Raw genomic sequence first — 26,790 nt, 5'->3', positions numbered from 1 at the left:
CTGCAATAAAACAAGGACAAATTATGAGAGTAAGAACATTAAAAAAAATCTAAAGTTCAATAAAAATGAAGGCTTCAAACTAATCAAAAAGGAGGTTTAAAAGGTTTGTTTTTCATTTAGGGATCTATTGAAATTTCCTGTTGGATACTCGACAGGCTATTTTCTTTTGGACTCCAGTAGCTGCTCAGTGTCCAGCAGACTGTTACAACGGACAGCAGGTGTGAATGAGTGTGTGAGAGTGCGCAGGGCTCTCCCCACCTGGCTAAAGATTGAAAATGTGGCACTTTTTGATTGAGGAGGACTGGGACAGCAACAATGACTACATCAGTCACTCAAGACGTTTTACTAACACTTTTCAGAATTCAGATTAGTGCTAATGTAGCTATAACATGTTTAAAAGTAAGTCACATTTGAGGTAAGCACAGTTGCAATAAAGGATATGCTTGGAAGCAGTTGTCAAACTGTAAAATCAGTGCAATTAGACGACAAATTACAAATCATAAAACTATGAGATACCATAAACAAGAGTTTATAAAAATAAATGAGTGCAGGAACACGGAAACTGAAGTCACAGAAGTATGGACTTGCTGTCAATGAGATTTGTTGTGGAAGAGAACATTTGGGGAGTAAATAGGGGACACAGAATAAACAGATTTAGCCTAGTTTCAGGTGCAATCATGACAATGTGCACCTCTCTTGATCTCCTGTGAAACAAGCTGCTGCTGGTAGATGAAACCATTAACTTTTGTTTAAAATCCAAGTTAATTCAAATATATTGACAACTGAGAGTAAAAGAAGTGATAAGACTGGCTCACTTTTGTGTAACTATGCCTCCTCCCTCCTACAGTCACCATCATGTGACACATGATTCATGCTTCATATGTATATGTGGGTCAATGACGTATAAGGATTTAGAACAACTCAATTGTAGAATAATAAGAACAAGCATATCTAATGCAGTAGTTCAAACATTCAGAATGTTGTGTACCTGAAGCTCCATATTATACATTTGAAATTAAGTGATTTTAGTGGGTTTTTCAAGATTAATTGGCACTGGCCTTTAAAAAGAGTCATGTGGTGCGACCACGATTCATCTTGAAATAAATTAATTTAGTTAACATCCTTCACATCTTTTTTTACAAGTTTTCAGTAATATAAAGTGTTTGGAAACAAAGTATTTGCATTTTTTAAAAAATCTTTGTAAATGATGGTCTTTTATTTATATAAGATATTTCAAGATGAATCATGGTCGCACCAAATGACTTTTTTTTCAGGCCAGTGCCAATTAATCTTGAAAAACCCCACTAAAATCACTTTCACATTGTAATATGAATTGTCAGGTACACAACATTCTGAATGTTTGAACTACTGCATTAGATATGCTTGTTTTTATTATTTAAAATTGAGTTGTTGAAAATCCTAATAATATAATAGTAAACAGCTTTTTCTTTAAACGTTTACAATGAAACACACCACAAACAATATTAAAATCTGTTCATTTCATGAATTGTTTAAAATTATGTGTCATTGGAAAATCTGATATCATCATTTCACTTCCTCTTTGTGGTGCCACGTCTTCTTATTCTGGATATAAATTGTCAGTGAGTCACTGGCCACGCTGAAAAATGCTGAGTAGTCAACTAACAGCAACTTGACACTTTTCTGTGACACTTACCTGTTTCTTTTCTCCATCTTTGTCATCCACATAAGACAACACAAAGTCAATCCTCCGCTTCCCATCCTTGAAGAACACTGTGTCTCTGTTTGGTTGTAGCTTGTCTGACTGTGTGAGAAACACCAACGAGAAAATAATACTTTTACATTTCTAACAGGATGGACAGTGAAAGCAGACTCCACATGCAATACTTCGATGACACCGAGAGAATTAAATTAAACTGTCAGAAATGAGAAGCACTGATTTTAAAATTGATAAATACAAAGAATTAGATGTATACAGAGACTAGTGATACATGTAATTTATTTTACTGCAGCGGTCTCTGATTATAAGGATTAAACCATTCAATTGTCAGTATATGCGATAGTACTGAAAAGTGTTTCTAGAGAATGCTTCGTTTGGAGACGAGTGCAGCAGAGAGCTATGATTACTGTGGAAAAACCACATAAAACAAGGGAGTGGTGGGCACAGTGCACTCACAGCCTATCATTATGCTAAACTTAGTTAGTGGAGGAGAAACATGAAGTACGCTTCATGTTCTGTTGAAATTAGAATTGCAATCACTGTGTTATTTCCTTAATTTAAAATATTTTACATTCGATTTTTTTTTCATTTATGTGCATTTTTTTTATTTATTTACTGAAACTCTTAAAACTTACCCCAAAAAAAATCATGCTCCTCATTGAGTATCCTCATATCTTAGTCTGTACTTCTAGAAACAGTATTATTGCTGGAAATGATTATGCAAAAACATATCACTATGATTTACAATATGTGAGATAACCAGTGTCTATTTTAAACAGTGTATATAATCTGTATTTGTAGTACTGTTACAATAATAAGCAGGTGTCAGCTAAGAGTATTATTTCTTTAATCTGAACTGCTTGGGAATTGAGGTTATGAATTATTTTGATAATAATTCAGACATATGATGAAATATTAAAGCTGTTAAATGTGCAGCCTAATTTAGGTCTTAATGTCAACATTTTTTTTCACATAAAAATGACAGTAAAGAGCAAATGTCATCTTCTCCATCTTCTGGTTAAAAAACAACTGTTCATTTTTTCGTAGAGCTGCAATGATTAGTAGACTGATTAGTCCGATGACAAAAGACTGGCAACTATTTTGAAATGTTTACTGGTTTCAGTTGCTCAAATATGATGATTTAAGACTTTTTTTCAATTTCATTAAAGTCATTTCTAAAGATAGATTATGTTCGGTTTTAGACACTTGGTCAGACAAAATATTTAATAAGACATTTAAAAACATTCACTATTTTTGTAGTTAAAGTTTTATAGGCTCAGGAGGTCATCCACTAATCAGAGGATCAGTAGTCTGATTCCCAGCTCCTTCAGTCCACGTTTCAAAGTATTGGGCAAGATACTAAACCCCAAATTGTTCCTGATGGCAGCATCAGCGCCCTTCATGACAGCTTGCTGCCATAGGAGTGTAAGTGGTTTTGTGAACTGGTGAATGTGGTTTGCAGTGTGAAAGTGCTTTGAGTGGCCAAAAGACTAGAAAAGCGCTCTATAAGTGCAGACATGAATGAATTAAAAAAGGCACACACAGGTTTGAAACTGTCTGGTGGTTTACAGAACCCCACCCAGCTTGTTTATCAGACCCTCACATCCACTAACAGACTCTCTTGTAACGGGTGTGAACGCTGCTTGATGAAGTGTTATGCAATCATATTCTGACTTAATGAGAATATTAAAAAATCTTGTTTGATAGATTAGCTCTGATATTAATGCTCTGAATCCTAGTCATATATCACAGTAACATAATATAATCAGGGTTATGAATTAAGATGGATAAAGCCGTCTGCTTGACGGCCTCACTGTATCATTGCAAGCCCAACAGACTGACAAAAGGCTCCTGTCTGAGCAGCAACAGTTTATTTCTGTCACAATATTAGAGAAATGAGAGGAGCTCTTTGAGGCACAGAGGTCTTGTGACTCAGCTACGTAGGCCGTGAGTCAGCAAGAGTTCATTAACGCCTGTAAAATGACACAAACAATGTACTGGATACAGAAAAAAACAAACAACCTAGGAAAATGTCACCTCCATTAAATGCTGCTGAAAATCGTCTACAGGACAACTGATTTTGGTTTATGACAGATCGATCAAAATAAAAACTGTTATCTTGTGACAATGTAAGAATTAACAAACCTTGTGTGTGTTTAAACACATTTGAACTTACTTCTGTGTGTCCGGGCAGTGTTGTTCTGTCAGATAATGAATTGATGCCATTTCCACTGTTTTCATCTGCAAATGAAATAAGCAGAAAAAAAGTTGATATGTATGTACACTGTGGCCTATAAAGTTGTAATAAAATATTTTTTTACTTCTTCTCATGAAATGATTGTGACAATGTGATTTATTCTTGATAGATAAAGTGTATATATTCTCAAAATTGTATTGATCAATCTCATTGCACCTGGTCAAAGGTGATTACTGATGTGTATAAATAGAAAATAAAAAGAGGAATGTGTCTGAAAACAAAATGATTCCAACTTTATGGGTGACCATGTAGGTAGAACACACAGTATGATACTAAGTTAAACTTTGTGTAAAATGTATGTGAAACCATTGAATGCCTTAACAAGAGCAAATGTAATCTAACTTACTAACAACTAGTGCAGTTCTTCAGTTGAGATAAAATAGTTATTATACAACATTTATGACTAAAACTAAGATTATAATGTAACTATGACTGTTACTAGATTTGATAGATGGTCCAATAACTTAAAGAGTTGCATGTTAATGGCTTTGAATCACAAGTGTTCATTGTAATGTTTCATCTCTTTGCTCTCATGCAATTATAGTATAGTTCATTTTTTGGGGCACTTTTACATTTAAATGGGACAAACTCATGAATGTCTTTTTTATAGCTCTCCCTGCAGTTTGAAGGCGTGTTGATGGGTAATGCAGCCAAGATTTCAACTCAATCCCCAGTATCATCTTAACTTGAATTTTGTAAACATTTAAAGTGTTGTTAACTTCACTTATTAGGAAGAATGCGTTTTTTTCTTTCTGATCCGTCATCCTGTTTACATGCACCCACACCCAGAAACGGGAAAACTAGGTTCCTGCTGCAATTTCAAATTAACAAAATGTCAATGTTAGCCCATGGATAAAAAGCACAATAATCCCTCAGGAGCAGGTTTTTTTTATCTTGAGTTGAGCTACTTTAGTGCTCCTGCTGATATCCAGTAATCTCACTGTTCATATATATTTAGGATATGCATAATGAAGGATAATAAGAGGTTCAGCCAAACCTAAACTTTCCCTTTAAGAATAATCAGCCGGCTAATAACTGTTATGGCAGCATATGCATCCCAGACAAACTTGATTTAACAAGGGCTCCAGTCTCTGGCCAACATCAACAGCTTGCCATATTGGTAATCCTCAATATGAGCTGAGTGAGACATGAGAAATACAGAGGCAGTGACACACACACACACACGCCCACACACTCCTCTCCGTCTCTAATTGAACGACACATAAACATTCCAGTGCTGCTCTCTTGCTGCGTGGCAGACTCTGACAGAGGGAATGTGCTCATGTAGCATTGCTCTGCTCGCTGCCTGCCCCTCTTTTATTCCTGAATGGTGGGAAAGTAGCACTTCCTGTGGGGGGACGCTGGAACGTGTATGAACACATCACAAAGGGGGAGGGGCTGGAGGGGCCTTGGGTCTTTACGTTACCAGAACTCCTACCTCCCATGAATGAACTCAGCACATAAAGGACTATCTCCAGCCTCCTCCAGTTTAACACAGGCAGCCGTGCCTGATTAGACACAATGATCTGACAGACAGCAGTATGAGCCAATGAGAGAGGGGCTATAGTGTCTTCATGCATAAGCTTTCTGATAGGCCAGGAGACTCACTACAGAAAACTGGAAATGTGTTATATCAGTTAGAGCATAAGAATCCCAGAGGTCTACAAAGAACAGACTACTGAGTGGTTTTTCCATCAGACTTTTTAAATTTCTCTTTCCTTTTTGGTTTCACTTTCCTGGTCTCACTCCAACTGTGCACAGACAATTATCACAGGCTGGGTTAAGCAAACAGAAGCAAAGGGGCAGCCTGTGTGATATCTACCTCCACAGAGAGACAAACAACTGAAGAAAGGGGTCATAAACGCAGATTAATCTGCCTTCTGTTGTGTAGTACTGAACAGTTAATGCAGACCGCAGCGCAGATAAAAGTCTAGTGTAGATAGGCTCTCTTGGGCATACTGACTGGCACAAATGGGCATCAAATGTTTATTCACTTAGGAAATGTACATTCAAAGCACATAGTGATTTATTTATGCAAAATAAACTTGGCAATTATCTTGTTTTTGAAAGCCAATTACAACTCATTTGAAAGTAAAGTGGTTACACTGTTTTTTAAAGCACCTCCCAGCCAAGCAACTGATTTACACTTCAGATACTCTATTTACAGTAGCTGAGATATTCTCCTGTGAACATGCTGATGAGCAGAATGCCAACTTACCAACAAAATATGTCAGGAAGGTCCAGTGGGCTCTAAATTAAAGTAACACTTTTAACCACTGTGTAGGAGGAATACATGTCCCTAATGGTCAGCCACTACTGAGCAGGGCTGCCTGACAGTGACACAAATCTATAAGCTAGTGGAATGGCCCTGAATCCTTGAGTATCAGTAGAGAGATGTTCCTCTCTCACATGTCTTACTATGGAGTATAGACATGTCTTGACACATCTTGCTATGGGGAATCCTTGTGATAGTGGATGACAACAAACTAGCACAAATGTCCAGAAAAAACCCCTCCTAAACTGGGCCCTAAACACTGGTAACACATTGTGGAGTTTACATACAACTTGTGAATGGACTTCATTTACATGACGTATTAATTAGTGTACAAGCCACTCCTCCTGAGCCACAGCCACCCCTGGTAAGGGCCTAGAGGTCAGAACTGGAGTAGACCTATCTAATGACATCCACGATGCCTTTGTTTGGTTATAGAATTCCCCTCAGGCTTTGCCAAGGACACAATCAATTGGTCCACATTCCTAAGTTTTCTAATTTTATCCAGACTCACACTGCCTACAAACACATCCAACAACTGTTGCTCTGTGAAGAAAATGTGTTAAAAGATTAAAAGATGAATGTGTTAACAGAGTCCATCACCTTACCTCAGCAATTTAGTGTTGCACTTCTGTAAAGTTTCATGAAACAGGTAAAAAACAAACTAAAAACAAACTGTAGCCTTAGCCTTACAGCCTGTTGTAGCTTAGAAATCTTGATTGTTCCCTAACATTTGTTTGTTCCCAGGATTTCATGTTTGTTAGACCCTCCCTGCCTGGTAAATATCCATATCCTCTAAACAACACACACCCAATTCTGTTAAAAATGTGTAGCCTTCAAGGCAAAGCTGAAATACCTCTGATGATACATTTGGGTTACATTTTCAGATTTTGGAATGCATTATGCAAACCTGTCAACTGATAGTGACGAGTAAGATGAATGGAATTTCCTTTTCTGGAAAAAACGGATTATAGCCGCTTTAAGATTATCTGGGGCAACCTGAATGCCTGGCAGTGAATATTACACTTTCCAAAATGTTCAGTACCAATAACAAGGTTGCACGAAAAGTCAGCAACTTCAGATGTATTTGTTCAGTTGGATCATGGGAATGGCTGATAAGAACCTGACAAATCCAAGGGCTTGGATAACATCCACACCTCTTTCATAAAATAATCATCATCTTGTCTGAAACAGGAAAAAAAAATGTGGCCCAACATACTCCCTTTAAAATCCACCTGGCAGGTATACATGTTGTAGCTGAGAAGTTACTTAAAAATGCAAAAATCCCACAAATCAAACAGTGGAAAAGCATTTACCACACTCAAAACTGGAGTAGGGTGCTGAGGGATATTCCCACAGTTCTCAAGTTCACCTCCACCCCCCAGCATTGCATTGAAGGCCAGGGATGAGTGATCAGAACTAGGCTGATTTTTCCCCACTCTGAACGGTTGAAGGAATCAGCAGAGGAAACCTAGAGTACAGGACTACTGTATGTCGCAATAGGAGACCACTTGTGTATAAATTCCCAGAGGCATGAGAGGATTATGCAGACTAAAAAAAACATTAGAGACAGTGCTCTCTCTCTCTCTCTCTGTCCCTCTCTCGATACAGACACATTGACTATTCCAAAGCCAAATCATGCCAAAAACTAAATTCACCACAACCTGATGAAGATTCCATTGGCCATGACAATAGCAGGAGACAATACCCACCCCCACGGACATACACACAAAAGCACAAATTATGATGAGTATTTTTCAGTACCATGCAGTTATAGTAAACTTGGCATCTAAACACTACCAAGCTAAAAGATCATGCACTAACTGTGCACATGTATGAATGACACTAGGAGTGGGGCGATATAGTTAAAATCTTGTGTAACAGTATATGTAACTTTATGTTGTATTATGTCACAACAAGGGATATTAAAGGGATCACCATGCAAACAGTTGAGCAAATTATCTGATGGTTGACAAATGCCTCACAGAATACATCCCCCAACCCTAATTGACGCATTATCATGTGCACATGGCTGACTACAGTATATGTGTGCATGCAGCAGTGCAAATCTGGCACTTCAGCTATGAACACAGAACGCGGCACACTCTACTACCAGCAGACAGGCTCAGCAGATACAATCGAAGGCCAAGATGGAGGCTGAAAGACAGACACACACATATTTGGGTCTCATAAGCAGACTGACCTTAAAGCAGTGCTAAATTAGCAGCCAAAACAGAAACAGCAGTTTGGCACAATGAGAGACCAAGTAGATGAAATAAGACAAAAGGAGGACATTGATGAGACGATGGACAGAGAGACATCACATAAAGCCTCTGATCTGCCCATACCATACCTGAGTGCAGGTTTATCCTGAATGCAGTCAACACTGCAAGACAATCTTTAAAGGACAGACAGATAGACACAAGTTAGAAGGTAGTCTTAAACTGTAGGCAAGGGGAAGAAAGCATGCCTGTTTTTTAAGCACATATGTCAATACCAGACACTGTGCCTGGGGCTTACATAGACAAAAAAACAAATGTAGACAAACGGTTTTTCCATTTGCAGCAGAGCATCTAAACAAACAGTACTAAAAAGCTAGAATTGACACAGAGTAGGGCAAATTTGATTCAATAACAAACCAAATTATTTTTTTCTATGACTCAAGCAGCCTATGTGGGAGTCTGTTTTTTTTACAGAAAAAAACACACACACACACACACACTTAACAACTCTTGTGTTGCTCTTTCACATGACTGGCACTGCACTCAAACCGCCCTACTTACACAGCTCAATAACAGATATACCTTTATTTTAAAATTTAGATATGAGTTCTTCAAATTGTACGCTTTAACCCACAACTCTGGACCTTTTTTCTCTGATACAGACGTAGCACAGATTGCTCTACAACTCCCCTCTAGACAGGACGCACTGATGATGGATAACTGACTTGTGTGTACCTGCATGATGTGATAAAAGTTAGTACAAAATGTAACGATTCACACTCAAAGTCAATCATATACTGAACCAGACAAAGCTGAGAGGCCGTCTCCAGCACAATAAGAAAATGTGGTAGGCTCTCACATATGAAATGTTAAAGCATTGGACTGAAATATTGACTTTTATACCAACAGGCTGGGGCATGTAACAATTCAACCCCAACATCCTGACCCTGAATCATACCTAGGTCTCTCATGACATGGCATCCTTTCTATCTCTTCCCCCACATTTCCTGCCAAACCTGATTGCAAGCTATCTATGAAGGCAAAATGTATAGATTACTGCAGTGAAGAATGACTTTTTCAATTAAAGCCCTTGAGTGAAAAAAGGTATAACATTACAAAAGTTAACTATATTGTATGGCAAGAGTTTAAAAAAAACGTGTAGTGATTCTTAAAGTTCATTCTTGACTTTTCAGACACCAGTTGACAAAGTTCCTCAATGTGTTTGGTAGCTGTTTTGGATCTTAATCATCTAATCATATCACATGATCTTCATCAGCAGATGGAGTGTCCATAGTTAATGTTGTAGATCTTCAAAATACCATTTAACAATATTTACCATAACTATAATCTTCAGGGGGAATGGACATGTCACCCAGTGTAGCAGCATCGCTGATTGGCATGTTTTTGTGTTTTTTGGACAACAGCAGCACAGAGGAATAAAATATATCAGACTTTGGATATATACACAATTCTTGTAAGTAGATAAATTGTTGGTTTGGCAACAACCAAACAAATAAACAAACTTGATCTACTGATTAAGCTCATATGATACTGTATGATTGAAAGCACCAGAATAGCTACTAAATGGATCTTGAGATGAGATTGTTTTGTCAAAAATTGTATTGTAGTCTAAAATAATACCAATGGAAACTGCTAATGGCATAATATAGAAACACAGAAATGCAAAATGCTAATGTAAAGTAACAAAAACATGGGTGCTACATTGTAATGAGGAATACAAATTTCCATTTTTATCTTCAGGATATTGCAGTCCCCAACAGGAAGTTTGGTTGACAATCCCCGGAAAGCTTGAACAGTGCAAAATTACCACAGACTTATACAAGAGGTCATGAACAGTGTAGAGAGGATGGTGAATTATCTTCATAAAACACAAATACCACATATTTACCATATTTTATAACTTTGACAGTCTGTTAAGGAAGGCATGTTTGAGGAAAAGAGTTGTTTTCCGAGGGATACCGGTCAACACCATTTATGACACACAAAAAAGCTTTCTTGCATTCATTTGCTGATAGATAACCTTTGGCCTGGTTGATTGGTTTTGTTATGAGTGATCTGAGATGATAGATTATAATTATGCTTCTTCTTGTCTTCTCTGTTGTATTACAATCAGATTGGTAATTTATGATAACTGTGTGTGTAGTCCCTAGAGACACAGTTATTCTATTAACAGCTCACATACATAAAACAATTTAATAGCTTTTGAGAAAGCCTGTTTACCCTGATCCAATTGTTTCATATCCTTCCCATAGGTAAACAGGCTGAGACAAAAGGGGGGGGGGGGGGGGGGGGGGCATTTAGAGGCCAAGCTCTAAAGTTAGATCTTTTTTTCTAAAACTTGCTCTAGCAAGATAAAGAGATTTTCCAAACAATTGTACCGCAGTTCGTTGAGACAAAACCTCAGTTGAAATGCTTCCTATATCTTGTTTTAGTATCATGCCTCCATCAAAGGGGTAATAAAATTACAAGGCCCGTTTCCATAGCAACTCTTTGGCTCTGCTTCACCTCTGGCTGAAAGATGACTTCATCGGCTAGGCTGCTGATAGAAGAGATCTCCTTAGATGGAAGTATATCCTTATGTGTTATTAATTTTAAGAACATATAAAGGGGCAGATGTTTCATGTGTCCTAATTAGTGCCTGCTGAATTTTGAGGAGGTGTTTTAGGTTTAGAGAGCCATCCGCCACACTGTAGATAATGTAACAGTGCATCTGGTGTTCATCCAGTGGTAGGAAGTCAGTCAGCAAAGTCTATTAATCAGTATTTGGGCAGCTGTGAACATGGTAACACACTCCAAACACAAATATAGCAAGGTGAGTACAGAACTCTTCCTCTCCTTTCACATGTGGCTGAAGGTCTGTCCTGATAAGAGCTGTAACAAAGCTGCATGACAAACACAGTCTATTAACCTACAGTTCACCATAGATAAACCGGCATGTGTCTTTATTAACAAGACACATTGATTGGCACAATAAAATGTGAGGAGCTTTAATGTTCAAATTGGCATTTCATTATGTCCAGTCAACACACTTTGTATAAACAAGACTGCTGGGAATGTTTTCTTTAATTTATAATGTCCCTTGATAATCTCTCAGTGATGCAGTGTTATCATCACTGACTGTATTGAAAAGTCAAGTGTCAATTGTCAAGTGAACTAAAGGTTGTTTGATATTATAACATACACTGTAAACATGTATTTTAATAGTGGTTTAGCAAACACATCTCTATAACCAAGGAAAATGTATACTGTACTGCATTTATAGAATAGTAAGGAAAAAGCAGCGTGAAACTAGATGAATAAGATCATCTGTAAGAGTCTTGGCTGTGTTGATCAGGTGATTTCAGATACATTCATGACATACAATACACTACTTTGCTACTTCAGTGGCTTTATATACATTTAATTAAACTAAAAAGGAGAAATGGATAGTACCAGTGTCTCCAAATCATATTTCTAACAGTGCTGTTACTGATATGCCTATTGCTTAGAGTCCTAATATCAGACATTACATCATAGTAAAAAAGGGGCATTTAAACTTTTTCTATAATTAATTAACTGTTAAAAGCCAGTGTTTCTAAATAAACAGAACTAAAATGCAACACTTAGTCTGTCTTTCCTTGAGCCAGCTTCACGAAAATATACAGTGCTGCTCTTATCACAAGGCACCAGACTTTTTCAGTATCCTTTACCAGTCATCTTAAGTTCTGACAAGCAGGCACCAAACAATATGGTAGGTCAATACATGCCACACACTAACAGTATCTAAGAGTCCTAGTTTTGAAAATGATAGAACATTTAACCATTACACATTTGAGTCTACCTTAAAGGAGTTAAAATGTAAATGGAGGGGATTAGGACATGGTGAGGATGAGGAATTTGTGGCCCTGAGATAAATGACTCATGGTTTATGTAAAAAGCGTACACAACACAACTATTAGGTCAACAAATGAGCATTCCCACACAACATCTCAATTAGGGCCAATGTCTCAAAGCCCATCTGTTAACCTCCTGATGGATTCTGCTGGCCACAATCATAAACCATAAACTAAAAGTCAATGAAAACTGACTATCTCTGAGGAGTTCATCCCATTAGATATTGACACACATACTTAGCTTGAGTGACAGCAGAAAGGAGAAACACATGCAGGCACTAATCTGTACTGGCTAACTTAACTTGCATGTTTCACATATGACCATTTCTTGTGTCATTGAAAAACACGGAGATGAAGATGCTTCTCGAGCTGGGATATTCTTCTACAGCATCCACTGTCATTTCACAGTCTTGACCTCTAACAGGAATGACTTTAATTAATCTAAATCCTTTAAATCTGTCTGAAACACATCAGTTTGGGGAACACCTACCAGTGTGAGTACTTGTCCACCTTCACAAACTCTAAAAGGCTTTGAGGGGCATTCCTGTGATACATAGCCAAACACAACAACACACCAAAAACTCCAGCATGTCAGACTTTGATATGCTGTTCTCCTTGCTTGTCACATGATCACTGTGAACATGCTGTTAGATTAAACTCCTTTAAACACAGCTAGAATGAACTCCTCTGGGTGCGGAAAAGGCGCTTCTCACATGGTGGGTTTATCCTGCGGCCACATCATCCACTACAATCCTGATCTCTGACAGAGATGACTGTAATAAATCCAAGTCCTCAAACTTCCTCACATTCTCCTAGCCTCTGATGTCATTGCACGCAGCCTCAGTGGTGCTGGACAGCTGCCAAATTGGTACTAAACTTTTAAAAAAGGGCAATAAATAATACCATTTTGGAACAGTTATTTAATTAAGCAGTGGGTAAAACATACTTGCCAGATGATATGTAATGTGCAACTCAATTGTCTTTGCTCTATAAAAACATGATGGCATTTCAATATCAGGATTGGTCTGCTGAACTGAGTCTACATTGACCTTACAATGTTTATTTAATAATTTTAATAATAATATGTACAGGCTCTAATGTCAATGTGATGCTGTAGCTACTTACTGTTTTTCTTAGGGATTGTCACTTCATGTAGTGGGCTACTTTTCCCACACACAACTATCAAAACAAAACAGCTATACCAGTCTTAGTAGAATTTTAATAAAAGAAACCTTCCCCCACGACCCCCAGCTGCTGTTACGGGTTAATGGGTGCACATTAATTAAATTACCTCCTGTCTGTGATTCCGTGGTGTGCTGTAGCTCGATCAAAGTTTCATCCTTCGCCTGTCCCGTTATTCGTCTCATAGCGGCCGATGGTGTTAATATAAAGGCTTCACCTTATCAGAAAAAAAACAAAACTGTGGAGACCTGCAGTGAGGATGCCGTTGGTATACAGTCGGGTCGATGAAGACTCCACCATGAAAGCAGACCAATCACTGAAACCAATGAGTCCGATTCTGATCAATGGATGGAAAAAACACATTATTTTTCATTATTAAGCGATCCTCACCGAGACTGTACCCTGCAGAGCCCGAGACAACCAGGCAGGCACACATAAAGGGGAGTGGCAAGGATTTTTCCGTCGGCATAACGTGTGTGCGTATGTGTGTGTGCCTGAAAGAGAGAGAGGGAGAGAGAGAGAAATAGGGGGATTTTTAAACCCATTCAACTTGGAAGGGGAGCCTCGGGAGTCATGTTCATGTGGTGAGTCAGTTGGTAAAAATGGCAACATTCATACACCACTCATACTGAAGTGGAGCAGGTTACCTGTGTCATCTTAGGGGGGGACCGAACAGAAAGAGAAAAACATGAGGAGCTATCAGTGAGTAAGACTTGAGTCCTCAATACGATGCGGACATCTTGTGGCCATTTCTCATATTGCACACGGGTTTATGAAGCCAATGCGGTAATTTCTTAAACCTGCTTTCTTTCTAATGACCAACAGAGGGCGACTCCACTGGCTCCAAAAATAATGGGTTTATGGTCTCAAACACTAGTGTCAAGTATTCTTCAATATACCTTCATTTTGTCAATTTTACGGTCCATTTAGAGTAAAAGAGACGATAAACCAGGGGACGCCGCCTCCAGGACGTGACATTGTGATTGACAAGTTTAAGGTTACCATGGCGATAACGTTGGTTAGCTAAGTAAATATATGAGCTAACCCCAGATTCACACAGTATAGCCGTAGCTGTTGCTATTTCAGTCCATGGAAGTTAATTGTAACATCTTGGTCATCAACAAGTTTTGTTCAGTATTTTTTTGTGCTAAAGACAATCAAATAGTTTGAGAACAATTTAACATCCATTAGTATGTTCATGGTGTAGTTTTAGGCTGCTTTTAATACATTGTGGTCCATTTATTGTTATTTCTCTCCCATTGTAATAAATGGTGGTGGCAACATAGACAGTCAGTCCAACACACCTACACCACAGACTGCAGCCTCAGAGTGGATCAATGGACATTACAAGCTCTAATATGGCAGAGAGTTTTGCATTGGATTGCATAAGACTAATGGAGCACTTTATTAGAAGCACCTGTGCAAGCTAATGCAACCCCATACATCTTTGCCACAAGTCTATTTTTATGAAGCTTATACATTTTCTGTTTTTGTTGACTTTGCCAGAAAGGTATAATTCCAATTTATATCTATTATTGAGGTTGTAAGGGGTGGTGGTGGTATAGACTACATTATATTGCCCCTCGTGTATTAATGGGGTAGACAAACTATTATATTAGTCTATTATTTTCAATAAAATGCACTCCAGTACACCACCACCCACTTTGACCTCAATAATAAACATAAACTAGAATTTATGGGAGAGCTTTTGTATTGGATTGCATTAGATTGCACAGGTGTTCCTAATAAAGTAAAGTGCTCTGCGAGTTCATCTCATCAGGCACTACACTGCAATTAAACACTTCAGATTATATTTTGCTCACAACAATTCAGAAGATCCTTTTAAAAATCACCATTAACATCACCATCAGTATAATATCCCTCAGAACAGCTTTGGGATTACACTGACCAACTCAGCAACTCAGAAAAACCACACTGTGCCAATTAGCAGAGGTTAATGGGATGGCTGGCCTTTCTAGTTTCAAATACCTCACTCAGCAGATTAAACAAATACCAACAATGGCCTTCATTCGTGTACACACTGTCTTCAACCAGAATCACTGTGGCTGTTCTCAGTTAACTCTCAAGCTCTCTTTATGACTTAATGGACACCACAAATCCCAAACCCTCTAAATAGTAAGGCAGCAGGTGACCACTACTGCAAAACACATGACAAATCCCCCCTCTGCTTTCTGGTGTCAGTGTCAGGGATGGAAGAAGTACTCAGATCTTTTAGTTATGTAAAAGAACCAGTTTAACATTGTAAAATCAATTACCTACCTTCTGCTTTAGTTATCTTGCCACCTTCACAGAGCATCACACAACTTGTTCTTTATTAACATTTCATCTCATTACAGGTTAACGTGAACAACTTCTCAAAGTAATGAGTGTCCTATCTGTATGACACAAGCTAAATACCATATATTTCCAATACAGTTAACACTAATGCTAGCTGTAACAATAATTGCTACAAACCACAGATTGTATGTCTATGGTGTGTTAGCATGCCAATTGTAGGACAGCTTAAAAGAAAATTCTGGTTTATTTGAACCTGGTGTATTTCCCATAAATGTGGCCACTGTGGAACTAATTTTGCTCTCTCCAGCTCAACTCACCCGTTTAAATTTGATTGAGTTAAAGCTTTCAGTGACAGGTGGGTGCATTCACAGGTAAGTCACTACCATGGTGACAATGTTGATTAGGTAACGTAACCATGGTGTAGCCCCAGATTCACAGAGTTTAGACGTAGCTGTTGCTATTTCAGTGTGTTCAGTTCATGAAATTTAATTGTAGCATTTTGGTCGTCAAAATGTTCAGTGTTTGGTTCTACTAAAAGTCCCTCTAAGGAGTCACATGTGCATTTTATGGTATGTATATTTTATTTTAAAGGTGTGATTTGAGCCTTACTATATATCAGCTATCAGAGTTACAGTATGACGACTGGAGCACACACACTCCCTCTGTGTGTGTTGTTATCTGAGCTTCCCTTTTCTTTGTTTGGTGGCCTCACTGAAATAAACATCCATGCATGTAATTGCATGTGAGTGTTGGTGCCTTTGACTCCGTGTCCTACATGTCCAGAAGTCAATTTCTGAGATGGCGGTTGCATCAAACCTTCTCAAATTACAGCTAAACAGTTTTCTCTCTTCCTTTCTCTCAAACTCTCTCCTCTGTGGGAAACTTAATGTTTACAGTCCAATTAGCAACTTGAAACAGTCCAGATGATGTTTCAGCTAATCTCTATAAACAGATATGCATATGAATGCAGATATATACATTTAAAAAAAAATAAAACGTCATCAGGTGAAAGCCAGTGAGTTCCGAGATTACAATTCAGCCAATGCTTTCCACCTTTTTTCCTCTCCACATGGACTTTTTACCTGCATGCAAGACAATCCCACTGAAATGTGTTCGGTCAAAAGTCTCGGACTATAAACAGAAACCATACACCTCTGGTATGAAAAGCTTGCTCTGTTGCTTACAGATTCTGTATTCATATGCAGAATCTGTTTTTATAGAGATATGGTTTGAATAAGCTAGAGACTAAGTTCAGATAGTAATTGGATTTATCCATTCTCACAATAGAAGTGCATTTACTTCTAATCTTTCTAAATGGAACTCATTGGCATGCCTCTTTATAGTGTGTAGCGAGAGGCCAAGCTTTGTTTCTTGCCACAAATAAGATTGATGATTCAGGGAAACCATTTTTCACTCTAATCCTTTTAAAAGGTCCCTGTTTATTTACGACAGAAAGGGGCTTTTTAAAAATATTATTCTAAAGCTAATTCAACATCAGGAGTCCCTGATGTAAGATGAATGTCGCTACCATAGAGGTCGTTTAGAAAACCTTATTCATTAAAATTTCTTGCATTTCTCTTGTTGTGTGTGTCCTAATGAGTTATTGTTTTGAGATAAGTAGTGAATGAGGTAAGTTGAGGTTAGAGACCTCCTTTAAATAGTCAGAAGCAACAGTCAACCAGTCAATTTTAAAATCTCCAAGAACTATAAGAGATGTGAGAGAATCTCTGCAAGATAATTATAAGTCTCAACATCAATTGAAGGAGGTCTATGAATCCCAATTACAACAATGAAATTGTTAGACCCACTGTTTATCTTTAGCAGTAACAGGTTCGTCATCGCCTGAGGTGTCGTGTTGGGCCCAGGGGCAGAGTGATATACTCGAGGACGCTGGGTCTTAGCTGGGAGGTTAGATGGAGAGCCTGTCCCACTGGACAAAGGAGTAAAAAAAAAACATAATTTTATAGTTGATGTGAAAATTACACAAACTGTGTCGCTAGCATTTATTCCTCCTTTGACCATTGACATGAGGTTGTTTTGAGTTTACTAGATCCCACACATTTTGAGGCATGATTGTAATAAGAGTTTAATGATTAGTTGATAATTTGATTGAACAGAAAATTAGTTAATTCAGCCCTGACAACATTGAAAACATTTGATTTGATATACTATTAGAGCCATTTTTTTACATATTTTATAGTATAGCACATATAGCATATGTCAAGGTGTGTTGTCAGCCAATCACGTGTGTACATCTCACAGGTGCATCCATTCGGTGTTAGATTATGCAACCTTTTATCTCATGAGTGACTCTGGCACCTGCAGTGACCAATGAAGGTTTTAGATCCTAAATACATGTTTGTGCCACTAGAGGGAGCTTGAGGACAGCTAAAGAGCCTCTGCTTTGTTTTAATTGGGTGTTTGAGGTGTTTATCATATCAGGTTCACTTGTGCTGAACCATTAGCTTTAAATAAAAGAATCTACTCCAGAGATTCTCAGATGGTTGTCGTTATTGTTCTCAGTTTTTTGGGGCTGCTTTTAAAACATTTACACACACAGCTGCCATGTGCTCATGACAAATGCTTTAGCCTATGGAAGCTGTGCAGTTAAAATGTTTTTTTGTCCTCATATGTTTGTTTGTTCTTTGTTTTTTTTGTCATCATATGTTTTGCTGTGCAAAAAAGATATGACAGGCGATATATTTCGGTTTAGAAAGCACACATGGGTGGGAGTGGGGTCGTGATTAGCTAATTAAACTTATTATTATTATTACATCATAATTGTGTTATGATGTAATTATTTATTATTATAATGAATATATAATGTTATTAGTATTAGCAGGCCAGTAGTATTATTTGACTACATCACTGGTGTCAGTATGTTTTATTGACATATGCAGAAATCCTGCAGTTTATTTTGCAGGTTTCTCACACCGTTGTGAACGAAGCATTCAGCAGTCGGCTCTTTTGTTTCGAGAGCAGATTCAGCATGCGAGAGAGAGAGAGAGAGAGAGAGAGAGAGAGAGAGAGAGAGAGAGAGAGAGAGAGAGAGAGAGAGAGAGAGAGAGAGAGAGAGAGAGAGAGAGAGAGAAGAGAGAGAGAGAGAGAGAGAGAGAGAGAGAGAGAGAGTCTGTGGGATTCAGCAGAGTGAATGAGGAGGAGAGAGAGAGCGGGATGCTGACAGATTCCTGATAGATGGTTAAAATGGCGAAAGCTTGTTCGACCCCAGCGAGCCACCAAACTGTAGCACTGTAGGTCGGAACATGTAGTAGCCGGAGCTGGAGCTGGATATCAGTGTGCCCGATTTTTATAAACACCCCCTTGTCTATTCACCTCACGTTGTTTTCTGCGAGTGCTGGAATATTTTTGAAGTATTTAAATGGCATCCACAAGGCGCCGCCGCCTTGTATTATGCTTTTTGGGAATAATCCTCAATGCTTTAATCGGTAAGTGGCATTATTTTACTAACAATGCTGCAGGGTGTCTTTGTAACAGTCTGCTGCTGTCCGGAACCTGCATGTTGCATGCTGCAAGCGGCGAGAAGTGCGCTGCTGACCAGTAACCCTGAACTTGGCCCCTCTCCGGTGTCCGTTATTATTTCGGCAGTAAATACCAGTTTGAGGACTGGTGGAGGAGCCTTGACCACTGCGGAATTTACACCTGCAGGTTACAGAGTTGCAGCATTATTGTGTTAAAAGTTATTTTTCCATCATAGTGCAGAACCGGACCATTGTAACCTCTCCGTGTCGTTTCTCCAGCACCTGACATGCACCACTCGTTCAAATAAGAGAAGGTTTTGGATGTAATATTGCAAGGCAGCCACGTGTAGCGTTAGTCAACAAAGTTTAATGATTGTTTTCATAGGAACGAGATTAAAAGACTGCAAATAATGATCTGCTGAAGGATGTCCACCGTGTGAGCCCTGAGAAAGTATCATTTGTTTGAGTTACAATCGCTGCGTGTTTGTCTTGTGTGTTTTCAGAGTGGTCTTGTTGTTGCCTCATGACTGCCTTTTAATCAGGTGTCTCAGCAGCAGCAGGGCGAGTGCAGAATTACAAAACACCGTTCACATGTTATTGTTCATCACATGGTCTCCATATTACAAACTGGGCTGTTAAATGATGAGAGTAAGGGCAGGGCACTTTAACCTGTAGCTGAATATCTCTTTCAAACCTGCCAATGAGCTTTTATTAGGGCTGCAACACCTTAGCTATAAATTAATGTGCTGATTATTTTCTCCATGAATCATTTTGTCTTTAAAGTATCAAAACATGATTTCATTTAACATCATTAAACCTAAAGATGCTCACTTTGCTACCATAAAAGACTAGTAAAACCATCACATATTAACAATTGAGAAGCTGAAAACCAGTGAACTTTTGACAATGTGGCTTTTTAAAAAATCACCAGGAAGAACTAATCAATTGTTGTGGATTACTTTTCTAATTGTTTCAGCTCTATTTCCATTTATGGTTACATATATCTCTTAAACATCCTGACTTAAGTCTTCAAGCAAACTGTCAAAAAGTGGATGGAGTTTGACTTTCGTATCAGGGATCTTCTGAAGTAGAGAGTTCTGGACAGGTCAGTCATTACAGCACATCACCCTGTGGCTGGGTGAGATGACAGTGGTTATTGCCCTGAGAATAGACCAAGGTTATTGCCTGCTGGGGAGAATATTTGTACAGATTAAATGTCAAGACTGTCCCTCTCCTCCTTTTCAAATTTTCTTTTTCGCCCCATTGTCCACTACGATAGACAGTTTCTCTCTCTATGTGAGGCCCCTTAATTCGAAGGCAGAAGAGAGTATTGAGTATTTGCAAAGCATACCACACAGGGACCCACAAAGGCCCCCGCTGGAATCATAAAGGCTTGTACACAGTGGTTCATAACATGTTCAGTCAGAGGATTGGGAACAAAAACTTCAGAAACACAGCTCTGTGATGGATGTAATTCCAATCTACCCGTCGCATTAAAGAAATGAAGCTCTTTCAAGTGTGAGTCTGCCTCCAAGATTAGATTCGGTTTAGATAAAAGCACTTTTTAAAAAAATGACATTTTAAGCAGAGTCGATAAGAGTAAAAGAAGCAATAAGAAGAAGATCAGCATTATATCTCTTACGGACTGGGGAGTCTAAAGTCTGAGGCAAGATGCATTAAATCATCAGGATCTCACGATAATAAGAAAGTGTGTTTATCATTTCCTTTGAATAGCCTTTTCAAACTCTTTTAAGTCAAAGAATTCAAGTGAAAATCACTTCATTTAACTTCATCAGCATATATGATCATGCTTACTGAGACATCTCTAAAGATATTTTAATCCAAAGCAGCAGCACGGTAAGACTGAAGGATATTACAGTTGAATACACGTGTGATGGAAGACTGTAAACTGACAGTTTGGTGGCAAAGCTGATGTAGGTGAATTGTGCAAGTGCTGCCCTGAATGTACAGTATACTATCAAGACAACACTCAGCATTCTTGTGCTGCATATTACTCCTCTAGTTACAGTGTGTGTTATCGTCACTGAGTTGTGAAAGCCTGAATGTTTGAAACTACACACTCATGAGTATTAAGGTGGCTAGCATTGAAAGAGTATTGATTAATAATATATCAAGCAGAAGCTTATAAGAGGGGAATGCAAGTGTCAATGTTTAATGTATAGTCTTCCCTTGGAAATAGAATAAATATTGCTTTTCAGCAAGACTTTATAGGCTATATAAAAATAAATTGAGCTGTTCTGTTGATACTCTCCTCAATAGCTCAATTATACTGGAAAGTTGATTTGATTTAAAGTGAAATATACTGAGACCCTTATAAAGGAGTGCTTAATAATCTTTTGAGGCCATGTGAATCATAGGTAGCATGCATCCTTGTCTTCATTGTGGAAATACAGTTTTACCTTTCTACCCACAGTTCAGTGCAGTTTAAAGTGGTTAAATCAACAATCCACATCCAGTGTACAAAACGTGATACACCTCATTTCAATCTAATATGATGCTACAGCAAATGGTTATCTAAAAATGTGTTGTCTTTTTGTATGCTGGGAATGTGAATGTGTAGTCAATGAGCTGTGACAGTTGGATGCTGAGTGAGCAAGGAGAGAATTAATTTAGCAATAAAACTTGTCTAAATTGATAGCTCATATATTTTGTAAAAGCACAACATTATTTTTATAGGGCTACCATATGATTTGATACCTAACAGTTGTGATAGTAACTTATTATATTCTCATGCTGCTGCCTGTAAGAAGCCTGTGGTGTGTCCTAAGCTCACATATCTCTGTCAGTGATGCTTGTGTCCGCTAACTACATCTGCCTGTCAGTAGCTGCTGTGTGATCCTCACTTAACTGTAGCAGCAGTAAACCTTTGTGCCAGCCAACCACACGTATCTGTCAATAGTAAGCCAGCACATGAGCCACACTTAGCCAGCACTTGTCTCTGGTCTCACCCGCTAATCCTACATGCCAGTGTCTCTTCCCTCTGCATGGAGAAAGCATTAGGATGATGTACGTATGTGTGGGTCCCCTCATCTGACCATGGAAATCCATACATGTGTAGATTCATGTCTGTGAACATGTGTTTCTGTGGATAGGCATGTTCTGGCCACCGGTTTCCACAGCTGTGCTCTCTCCTCCATCTGCACACCCTCTGGATGCTCAGCGTTCACAGATGACCTTAACCTAAACCGCACAAAGTGCATCATCCGGCTATCCCCTGCTTCTTTTGTCCTTTTATCTCCTTTGTCTCATTGGATTTGTCTTATGATTCGGTGTCGTGTACAAAATGATTTTCACTGACCTTTTCCACTCTGTTGTTTGTAACCTTCTCCCAACCCTGAACTCAGGACTGCATTAGCCAGTAACTTTAACAACATAAGAATTTCAATTAATTTGATTGAATTGAATTTTATTTAGACCATATTTCACCAAATCACAGTTATCTCATTGGGAATGATGAATGTACGCTATGATGTGGTGATGACTGTAATTGATCTCTATTCACTCAATAAAAAATAATTATAAATAAAAAAAAAGTTATCTCATTAAACTTTTCACAGAGCAGGTCTAGACTGTACTCTTTTTTTCTCATTGTTGTAATGGATGAAATTCTGAGTAGTTGAAGTCATGAGGAAGTATATACATCAATGAAGCTATTTAATCAACTCATCAACCACGTCCTAACACATTGAACACTGAACTGTTATTATCCTGTTTGCTGCAAGGCTTAATAACATTGACTTGTGTCATGTGACAGCTTTAAAGCCGAAAATAAAAAGTCCTCAATACAATTCTGTCAATCTACACTCCCTTTTTTCAAAGAAATTTTGAACATAAATCACTTTTATACATTTTACAGTCTTGAATTTGTCTGGAAGCATTTTGCAAAGTATGTAATACTCGCTTCGCTTTGAGAATGATCCGTGTTTTGATCAAAATGTGAAGTGCGACTGGCTGGCTGTGTGGCTGCGGACTCTTCATATGCTGTTCTTTTTCTCTGCTGACTGCTTCCCGTGTGAAAACATGTGATCTTTGTTGGACCAAAAGAGTCGGAGCTCTGTGCCAGCATCATTTTGGAGCACAGCAGTCCAGGCAGCAGGATCACCGCCTGCCAGCTAAGGGTTAAATATTTCTCCACTAGCACCCCCTTGTTTTTCAAGTGGTAGCACTGATGTCTCTCTGGTCCCATGGCCATTTTACTTACTGTGCTTGTTGAGTGAAAAAAAAGGGAGGGGGCCACATAAAGAAAGGATACAGTGCAAGAAGAGAGGAAGAGGAAATGTTTCTTTGCATTATACTCCATATGTGATCTTCACGGAGGAGTGTTTCAATGAATTCCTTGTCTGCACCTAAGGGGAAGTATTTCTCGGTTGGAATTTGAGGGATGAAGCCGGAGGTTCTATGTTTTGACCCCTGCGCTTTGCCCCCCCTCCACTGCCCTCCCCTAGCCCCCTCCCACCAGATTCCAGGGCCTGGGGCAGAGACTGGTAGTGCTTAGTCCATCAGCAGATGAAACATGATACCAAGAGAGCCAGCTAAGCTCCTCTTTTATAGTACCAAGTCAGGTTAGGCTGTTTACATCCTTTCTTTATTGTTCTCCCGCTTCCCCCTCTTTACCCCCAGAAACCAAACCACAAATACAGAAAAATCTAATCTCCTCAGACCATAATAAAGTGGAAAACATCACCCCAGACAAATTAATTGATGTGGACCGTCAGAGTGAACACAGTTATCAGAGTGAAAAAGTTTCTGCCACTGGTTAACTAGTAAAGCGCATACAAGGCTGTGCATGTGCGTGTGTATAGTACAAGAGTACACATGCTCAGGGTGCATTCAGTCTATAGACTATGAATTCTCTTGTGACTGTAGCCTGGAGGTAGCTCAGTCAAGGCTTTTTATGCATGGGCTGTAAGGCCCGGTGAGCTTCTATCAGTGATATAATACAAGGAGCACTCTTCCTGTTTGTGTAGGTGTGAAGGTTGATATGAAAATGATTATTCTATTGCAGTTCTTCTTGAACCTGGGTAAAAATGAGTAGTTATGGAAAAGGAATGAATGCACAACTTAATGCGGCTTCAGTAAATTATCAGAAATTATTAAGATAAATAAAACCTGTTTTTTTACTTAATAATATGTGAGAAAGTTGTTTAAACTTTGCATATTTGCCTACTTGGCATCTCTTTCTACAATTAATCCTGCTACAAACTGATTATTTTCATGATTCAACTATTATTTGTGTTCCATAAAATGTCAACATACTGTGAAAAATGTTCCCAGAGCCTGTGTTTACTCATCAAAATGTCTTGTTTTGTTCGAACCATTGTTGATGATCTGTTTATTATCACAGAGGAGTATGAAAACCAGTCACTTCTCTGGTTTTATTGACTATATCAGTGTTTGAAAGATAGTGCTCCTCTGTATGAACTCATTTAATGAAAAAGAAGTTGGTGTTTAAAAGGAATGCTAAACTAAACTGCTTAATAGATTAGATACAGCAAGTTGTTTAAGTAGAGCAGGGTAGCACATAGTATGTATAGTATATTGAGTTAGGACTTTTTTTGTCACACTACTGTTTACAAGGTCAAGAATGATATTTCAATCTCAACTGTATTGTAACCTTTTTCCCCTCCAGGTGTGACGTGCAAAGCGGAGCTGTCCTTCACCCTTGAGCCCAGTGACATCATCGCAGTACAGGAGCAGCCCCTCATGCTGCACTGCCAGGTGGACGGCATTCCCCCAATTACAACACAGTGGAGGCATAACGGCCTGCTTTTAACTCAGGACCAGCATCATACCACTTTCATCAATGGCTCGCTCCTGATCGCTCACTTCTTGAAGACCAAATCTGATGGCTCATCTGACGAGGGGGACTATGAGTGTGTGGCCCAGAATTCGTTTGGGCTGGTGGTGAGCCGTAAGGCCCGCGTTCAGGCAGCCAGTAAGTCTATTCTTTTATCTTGTATTTATGCATTTTGAGGGCTGTAATAACTTGTGTAAAGGTTGGTTGTATTTAAATATGTATACATGCATTCACTCCAAATCCAATCATGGAAATAGTCCTGCGAGGTTTGACTTCCATTCAGGTTTTCAGTCTTTGCTTCTGTCAGCCATCAACTAACATGGTGCCATGCAGTCTGAAAGCCGGCTGGCTATAATCTTGGGACTTCATCATCTAAAATGATTTCATTATCATGAGATACAAACTTAATAGTTTAGTCCCTTGTGTCAGAATAAGAAATCCTGATTGAACAATGCAGCTGTGACAGAGACTTGAACTACAACCTCAAACACTTAAGTTAGATTAAGTTGTGATCTGTTGTCCCTACAAATGTAAACACTGTAATTAAAATACCGCCTTAATCTGATTTCAGTCCAATCTCTGTCTTTGGGGTATTGCTGTGCATATAAATGTATTTAATATCCCTGGCAGTTGACTCATTTGAATATTTTAATATCATTCTTTGAGTGTAATGAACTTTCTGATGCTCATCTACAGTGCTGCTTAGAAATTCAAGCCTTTGAGTTTAGCATTAACAAGCGCTCATGCTGAGAGTATCCAAGCTGCTTTGTAAGAGTGCAATAAGCTCGAAGCAACTCAGCAGCCCACTCACTGGTGAAGGCATCAAGATCTTTTTTTTTTCACTGGCTTGACCACCAAATCTCTTATTTGAAGTCACTCCAGATTAACATTTAGCTTTCAGCATTGTTGCCACGGTTAATTCACAACATGCTTATCATATCATAGTGAGACAATCTGACTCCTTCCTCCTCTGTTTCTCTGTCACCATCTCCACTTTTCTGTGTCATCTCTCACACACATACAGTGCATGTCTTAACTTACTTTAATTAAATGCAGCATCAAGGATGTGCACATTCTTCTGTGCGCACGCTGAGATGTTGAAGCAGCAGCTTCTGAGCTGCTGAGTTAAGACTTTTTGAATGCTCTGTTTTATATGTGCTGTAACACAGAGATGGACAAAGACTTGCAGAAGCCTGTTGATTCTCGGGCTGTGTGTGGACAGCATACTGCTGTGCTGTTGTGGCCAATACAGCTTTTCAACTCAGTGGGATAGGGAGGTTAGCATGGACGTCTCACTGGCCACAGCGAAAAGTCACGTCAGCTCAGTGGCTGGTGCTGTCAAACACATGCAACCTTTTAAGGCCTCCCGAAAGGGCTTTTTCTCTCAAAGGTCAGCTTGCAGAAGCCATTTTAGCACATTTTTAAGCTTCTTTATCTGTGAATGTAATCAATATGCCCCCCTACTTTTACATACCTGAATTAGTTTGAGTGGTAAGAAAGCAGGAAATGAAAATCTATAGATTTCCGAGCGCAGGGGGCATCACGTGAACAAGGTGCTGAGAGCACAATAGTGTTATCCTGATGATTTGTGCTGCAGCAGTGTCAAGATATTATTTATAGCTTCAATATCAGGTAGGATTGTCGCATTACTCACTTGATCACTCAAAATG

At 38.8% G+C, this 26,790-nt stretch overlaps 2 protein-coding genes across 2 annotated transcripts in view; one reads left to right on the top strand and one right to left on the bottom strand.

Annotated features, from left to right (window-relative positions):
- ano5b (anoctamin 5b) overlaps positions 1–13,935 on the bottom strand; it is a 28,710-nt gene extending 14,775 nt beyond the window's left edge. The window contains exons 1-3 of the mRNA XM_062423432.1: positions 13,635–13,935; positions 3,876–3,940; positions 1,676–1,783 (exon numbers count right to left, since the gene is read on the bottom strand). Of these exons, the coding sequence (XP_062279416.1) occupies positions 1,676–1,783; positions 3,876–3,940; positions 13,635–13,710 (249 nt within the window). The 5' untranslated portion in view covers positions 13,711–13,935. The remainder of the gene's footprint in view (positions 1–1,675; positions 1,784–3,875; positions 3,941–13,634) is intronic.
- Positions 13,936–19,202: 5,267 nt separating this feature from the next.
- igdcc3 (immunoglobulin superfamily, DCC subclass, member 3) overlaps positions 19,203–26,790 on the top strand; it is a 56,200-nt gene continuing 48,612 nt past the window's right edge. Inside the window, exons 1-2 of the mRNA XM_062417846.1 lie at positions 19,203–19,269; positions 24,953–25,258. Coding sequence (XP_062273830.1) covers positions 19,203–19,269; positions 24,953–25,258 — 373 coding nt within the window. The remainder of the gene's footprint in view (positions 19,270–24,952; positions 25,259–26,790) is intronic.

This window comes from Scomber scombrus, chromosome 1 (assembly GCF_963691925.1).
Source record: "Scomber scombrus chromosome 1, fScoSco1.1, whole genome shotgun sequence".
In the NCBI taxonomy this organism is placed as follows: domain Eukaryota; kingdom Metazoa; phylum Chordata; class Actinopteri; order Scombriformes; family Scombridae; genus Scomber; species Scomber scombrus.
The sequence above is the reverse complement of the archived record's forward strand: the minus strand, read 5'-3'. Positions and strand labels throughout refer to the sequence as shown.